We start from the raw sequence: 6,293 nt of genomic DNA on the forward strand, positions 1-6,293 counted from the left end.
AGAAGAAAATACACAAACACAAGCACACAAAAAAGGGAAAAGGGCAGGTATCGCGAAGAGAGCCATTGCGCATGCGCAGTCGCACAGTTTCCATAGCGCTGCACCGTCCTGCTGAGTGAGTTGATTCTTCTACTTCGCGTCCTTCTGCTTTCACAAATCCAAGGACACCGGAGGACCGGTGTGCCCGTTTTATCCAACATCCGGGAGCTTTAAAGTGATTTGTCGATGTTGTCGTGTTTTTATTATCATGTGAATTTTACTCATAAGAAGCACCTGCTTGGCTGACAAAGTTGTGATGGGACATTAGGCGGTGAAAATCGAATGAACTGAAGAAACTTTAATGTTATGGTCGCTGTCGCAAGTAGAAAGGTAAGTAATTATGGGTTAAGACTAGTGTCGTCGTTATTATTATTATTATTATTATTGTTATTTTAACGGGTACAAATGGAGTCAGCTAGATTGATTGCAAATTAAACAGCCGGGTTGATCCACTAAAGCAACCTTAAACTGATTGCCAGCTACTCGCTTTAGTTGTTAAGCAAAGCAGAGGCAACAAAACTAGCTGCCAGAAATACAGCTGGATGGCTCTGTTGCTTCTTTTGTTGACAGAGAACGCAAAGTTGCACTCAGATTTCTAATGCATAGATGAACAAGAACATAATTAACTGCCTTTTTGCAGAAAGTCCAGAAATAGTTGACCTTTTATGCTTTTTAAGTTAAACGGATTGCACAATTCATATGCTGTGCTAAGGGTAAGGCTAAAAGCAAAACATGTGATTGCAAGGCCTGTGAAAAAGAAGGGGATGTCAAAGTTTGTGGAAGTCACTTTAATCAGCTGTTTCTTGCAGGCTTTGCGACTGAGTCCACGTTCTTGTTTATTTGCCTTTTTAATTTAGTGGCTAAGAAATTAATGCTGCTTTTATGAAGTTTAAAATGTAAGAAATGTAGTTCGTACTGCTCCTCAGTTACACTTCACTTTACTATCACACTGCAGTGCTTATATATTTCTTTTTCAATAAATATACACCCTTGAAAGTAAACCAGAGTGGCCGAACACTGTAGTACATCTAGCTGCGCCTAATACAGTCTCGGTATAGCACCATCTGTGGACGAACAGTCACTGCCATTATGCTCAACTCATTTTCCTAGCTCATTTCCCCAGCAAATGTGGCCACACTCTGCCAGTACTGTACTTTTACGTGTACTCCAACCTGTCCTTATTCTTCTCTCGCACCATCTAGATGAACTGCTTCAGTCAGAGGTTCAGACAGACAGCTCCCATGCTTGGCAGCAGCAAAAATGAGCTTGTCCCCTCCAAGCCTCCCAGAAGGAACGGATGGTCGTGGCCCCCTCAAGCCTTCCAGGTGGTTGGGTGGTCGGTGTACAGCTATCTCACCATAGTCAGCTTTGGTATCTATATCCCGCTTCTGCCCCTGCCGTGGAAACATGTGGCCTATACTGTATCCTTAACACACAGTGGGTCTTTCTTATTTGAATGTGGAGCAAACATTAGCCTGTGCTGTGAGGTTTTTTTGTTTTGGGGTTTTTTTGTCTTTTTTTGTGTCTGTGCTGCTGAACAGGACAAGGATTTTGTTGTGTGGCGTGTCTGTATGGGCTTCAGTCACACCCAGTGTGACACACTTTCTTTTTCTGACCCAAAAGACATAATCAGTGGTCTTTTTGTAAGCTGTTGAATGCCGCATGATGTCAACCACAAGAACAGTCAATGTCTTCAGTCTTTATTTCTCATGCACAAGACTTGTACAGCAGTTGTTCTCTCATACTAGTCCCACTTAATATTTTTTTCACATTAGTGCACATTTATCACACGCTGCAATATTCTTTAAGGCCGTTTAAAAAAAACAAACAAACAAACAAAAAAACTTCCTTGACTGTTGTTTTGTGCAGCTGATGGGCATAGCGTTTATTGTGCACTTATTCGCACACATCGCAGCTCTCACTATAGATCCAGCAGATGACAGCGTGAGGGCCAAGCAGAGCTATTCCACGCCGATGCCTCTCTTTGACCGAACAAAGCAACCGCATGTTATCCACGACCTGCACTGTTATCTTTGTGATGTGAATGTGTATGTATCCTGAGCAGCAGTCAATGTTCATTTGCATTTTCAAATTGGCAGGTACCCTATCACAAATGAGGAAAAACGTTTTTGTAATGATGTAAAAAATACAATCTTCTTGCAGTGGCCCCAAAGTAAAACACTGTGGTGTTTGCAACAAGTGTGTGGAAGACTTTGATCACCATTGCAAATGGCTGAACACCTGTGTGGGTGGAAGGAACTACCAGTAAGTTGAAGTTTTTGGATTTATGAGCCTTATCGTTGCTGTCCACATGAAGTAAGACTTGCTCTATAAATTCATTGTTTTTCATGCATTACTTTCAGGTACTTCTTCTTGGCACTGTGCTCAGCTACAATAGGTGTCTTTCTGCTTATTGTGGTTGTGTTGTTCGTATTTATTCAGCATTACCTCGATCCGTACAGCTTACGGACTGCACCGCAGTTTGCCGGTGAGTGACCTGCAGTATAATCTTACCGAGTCGGTGGAAATTGCAGCACTGAAAGCTGTCCTTTTTGTTCCTTCTTTTCAAAGATGTGTCGGGGAATAGTACCTGGCTGATGTTTTTGCCGTTAGCTCCCATAAAGACGAGTTCAGCTGGTCTCCTAATACTAGCCTTCGTAACAGTCATGCTGAGCACCACCTGCCTACTGCTGCTAAGCCATCTGCTGGGCTTTCACCTTTACCTCTGTAAGTGAATTTTGGAGACATACATTTCATAAGGTTATTTTCCCCTCTTCCAGTGATTAAGCCTCACTATATCCTGTGGTGTTTGCTCCTCACTCTGGTTTATAGATCATAAAGGCATAAGCACGTATGATTATGTTAAGCTGCAGCGGCAAAAAGAAGCAAAGAAACAAGACGTCGAAGCAGGAAATGGTACTCGTAATGCAAAAACTCATAAGGCTCCACAGGTCAGGCTTCTTTTCTGCCTCTTAACTGTTATTCACCTGTTTAGTCTATTGTATTCAGTAGCTTTGTTTTTTTTCTTTTAATAGAACCAAGAGGCCTCAGTTGACTGTGAGCCATCATTGTCACAACGTTCAAGGTAAAATAATTCCTTTCTGTTTTGTAACACTTCTTTTAAAGCTGTTTGTTTTAAAAAATAGTAATACCTCTCTGGCTTTCTTGAAGTTCTTGCAAATTTCATGATAAAGATCCGTTCACCAGCCGGCTTTCGGAGTCCATATGCACAGAGGTAAGCATGTCTGCTTATATTTTCTTTGATTGATTTATGATGGATCTAATTTGTGACGCATTAAAGTGTTTGAGGGTTTGTTTTTGTTTTGTTTTTTTATAGCTGGAAAACTTTAAGAAATCAGCCGACAAAGAGAACAAATTCCGTTATGGTACAGAAAATCCCAGTGAAAATATAGCAAGTAAGTATTCATCTGTACTCTTTACCAATGAGCTCTTTTATACTTTACAGTTACTTTATACTTTACACTTTTTTTAGGTAGACGTGTTCAATAACTCTTACACAAATAATAGCGCAAATATTTAATCAGCCAATCACATGGCAGCATCTCAGTGCATGTAGACATGGTCAAGACGACCTGCTGAAACATCAGAATTAGGAAGAAAAGTGATCGAAGTGACTACGCGCGTGGCGTGGTTGTTGAGGAACTGCTGATCTGCTAGGATTTTCGCACATGACCATTTCTATGTTTTATAAAGGATGGTAAGAAAAAGAGAAAATATCTATTGAACACAAGTTCTCTGGTTGAAAATACCTTATTGATGCCAGAGGTCAAGGAGAATGACCAGACTGCTTCAAGCTGATAGGGAGGCATCACTATCTGAAATAATCACTTGTTACAACCAAAGTCTGCAGAAGAGCCTCTCTGAATGCATCAAACCTTGAAGCAAATGGGCTCAGGAGAAGACCACACCAGGTGCCTCTCCTGTCAGCTAGAAATAGGAAACTGAGACTATAATTCACATGGGCTCACCAAAATTGGACAATAGAAAGCTGTGAAAACTTTGCTTGGTCTGATGAGTCTCAATTCTGTTGCAACATTCAAATGGTAATGTCAGAGTTTTGCACAGACACCATCAAAATAACCATGAGAGCATGGATCCAACCTACTTGTATCGACAGTTTAGGTTGGTGCTGGTGGTGTAATTGTGTAGGGCAGTGATTTCCAAAGTGTGGGCTGGGGCCACCTAGTGTGCTCCAAAGGTACTTGCAGGTTGGCCGTAGTAATAACAGAAATTCTGAAACTATGGACAGTTTCATATTTATATACATATATTGAAACTGGTAATAGAATGTGGTTAGTTTGTATTATTATTCATTACTCTGACCTACATTTACTGCTCTGGTATTGAGGTTTGTGTCCCAGTGACACACGGGTCACATATTGGCAGTAACACTTTGCATACGGGTTTGCATATGACTGAGTAACATTAGCAGTTTATAGCCAATAGCCTATGTTGTTGATGTTTTGTTTTTGTTTTTGTTTAGTTTTTTTCAAATTAAAATTTCCATGAAATGCATCACTTTCTCTTGTATTTTGATTAGAGTGAAGATTTAAGATTTTCTTGCTTTTAAGTTGGCCACAGTATTCTTGACTTTGTGAATGGCTGGTGTAGGGGATGTTTCCTTGGCACACTTTGGGCATTTCATCTTTTGATCGCTGCTTACAACAGAAAAATTATTCATGTTACAAAGCTCAAATCATCATCTTAAACCATGTACTCAAATCCAGTAGAGCACCTTTGGGATGTGGTGGGACAGGAAGTTCACAATGCAACTGTGTGAAGCATTCATATGATAAGTATTTCCAGGATCTTGTTGAATCTGTGCCACAAACAACTATGGCAGCTCTGAAGGCAAAAGTGGTTCAATCTAGTACTAGCAAGGTGTACCTAATGAAATGTCCTATTGAGTGTATGTCAACTTCATTTACAAATATGAAACCCCCGCAAAGTATTAGAAATCTGCAGTATATGCATACTACTTCAGAACTGCAAACAGTTATTGGAATTATTGCAGTAAAGTGTACAAGTGTTTATGCTGAGCGTAAATGAAGTGTGTTCTTCTACATTATCAGGTAAGTTTATTAGTATGTATTAGGAAAGACTGTCGGCACATGCAGTTTGTAAGTAATGCTTATCTCCTCTGTTTGACAGGGGGAATAGCTTTGAGGGACATCAAAAACTGGAAGCCTGACAATGATGAAGAGTCTCAGAGTGCCACTGTGAAGTCTGTTTACAGTGTTCCTGGAGTGCAGGACCCTCTAGGCAGTTCAATCATGACTCCCGATGATATTTAAACAAACAGATGTCTGCATGGTGGTGGATCAGAAGATGCTGCTCTCAGAAAATATTTATTTTGACATTATCACAAAACAGGAACAGAAATGTTGGCTATTTACAAGAACAGAGTACTGTGTGGACCTATGCACTTTTATATGACTGTTTTGTTTTTTTTGTATACCAACTGAATAACTTGACCCGTCAGTGGGTTTCATTCATTTTTTAATAATTTTGTTTGTTTGTTTGTTTGTTTTTTAATGACAACAGTTGAATTATTTAAAGCAATGTTTTATCTCACTGACTTAGTTAGCGAGGCAGGTCAGTCTCTGTTCCATTTCAGTTAGACAGATGTATTTTTGCATCTTTTTGAAAACTAAATATATCACGGTGTAGTTTCCTGTTCATTTCACTGATGGTAACATTTGAGAATCTTTCCGTTTTTATCTGATCACCAAAGAGAGAACCTTATATGGGAAAAATGTTTTGTCTAACTGTGAAGAGTGGAGCAGATAGTGGCCTGAAATAACACTTCAGCTCTCTGTTGCCTTTCTATGAACAACTGATTTTAAAGTTGACGATGTTAAGCACACCCTTTTTTGCTAAATATGACAGTAAAGAATATAAAAACCATGTTTGCTCTATTATTTTATTTCTTAACTTCTAGTGTCTACATCATTTTACAAAATACAAATATGTATCTGACTATTTGCTTTGTTGACAAAGAAATGAAAGAATGAAAAATAGTCATACAGCTTTGACACACACCTAAAGATGGAGAATTAAGGTAGGACTTTTTGGAATGGGCTACAGTTGAAGTCATACATTTTAATGAATGACAAAGGATGTTGCAGTTGCAAATCCCTTCAGTTTGCCAGCAGGAGGCTCCAGAAATGGAATTAGCAGTTTGTTTGTGTTTTTTTGGTTTTTTGGTTTTTTTTTTAACAATATGACTGTGA

The 6,293-nt window shown here is 39.4% G+C and overlaps 1 protein-coding gene across 1 annotated transcript; it reads left to right on the forward strand.

Moving 5' to 3' along the window:
- The first annotated feature begins 153 nt into the window (after positions 1–153).
- On the forward strand, positions 154–5,941 carry zdhhc11 (zinc finger DHHC-type containing 11). Its single transcript, XM_063487565.1, has 11 exons — positions 154–369; positions 1,242–1,460; positions 1,909–2,087; positions 2,203–2,304; positions 2,403–2,527; positions 2,611–2,766; positions 2,872–2,990; positions 3,075–3,124; positions 3,211–3,274; positions 3,377–3,455; positions 5,212–5,941. The coding sequence occupies exons 1-11, from the start codon at positions 346–348 to the stop codon at positions 5,352–5,354; spliced, it is 1,260 nt and encodes a 419-aa protein (XP_063343635.1). The 5' UTR covers positions 154–345; the 3' UTR covers positions 5,355–5,941.
- Positions 5,942–6,293: the final 352 nt, after the last annotated feature.

This window comes from Pelmatolapia mariae, linkage group LG10_11, assembly GCF_036321145.2.
Source record: "Pelmatolapia mariae isolate MD_Pm_ZW linkage group LG10_11, Pm_UMD_F_2, whole genome shotgun sequence".
NCBI classification, from domain to species: Eukaryota; Metazoa; Chordata; class Actinopteri; order Cichliformes; family Cichlidae; genus Pelmatolapia; species Pelmatolapia mariae.

Bases quoted from the DNA above. Each gene is read 5' to 3' on its own strand.
- zdhhc11 (XM_063487565.1), top strand. From the start codon at position 346: ATGGTCGCTGTCGCAAGTAGAAAG. The intron at 370-1,241 runs GTAAGTAATTAT...CGCACCATCTAG, and splicing joins TCGCTGTCGCAAGTAGAAAG to ATGAACTGCTTCAGTCAGAG. The intron at 2,088-2,202 runs GTATGTATCCTG...ATCTTCTTGCAG, and splicing joins TATCTTTGTGATGTGAATGT to TGGCCCCAAAGTAAAACACT.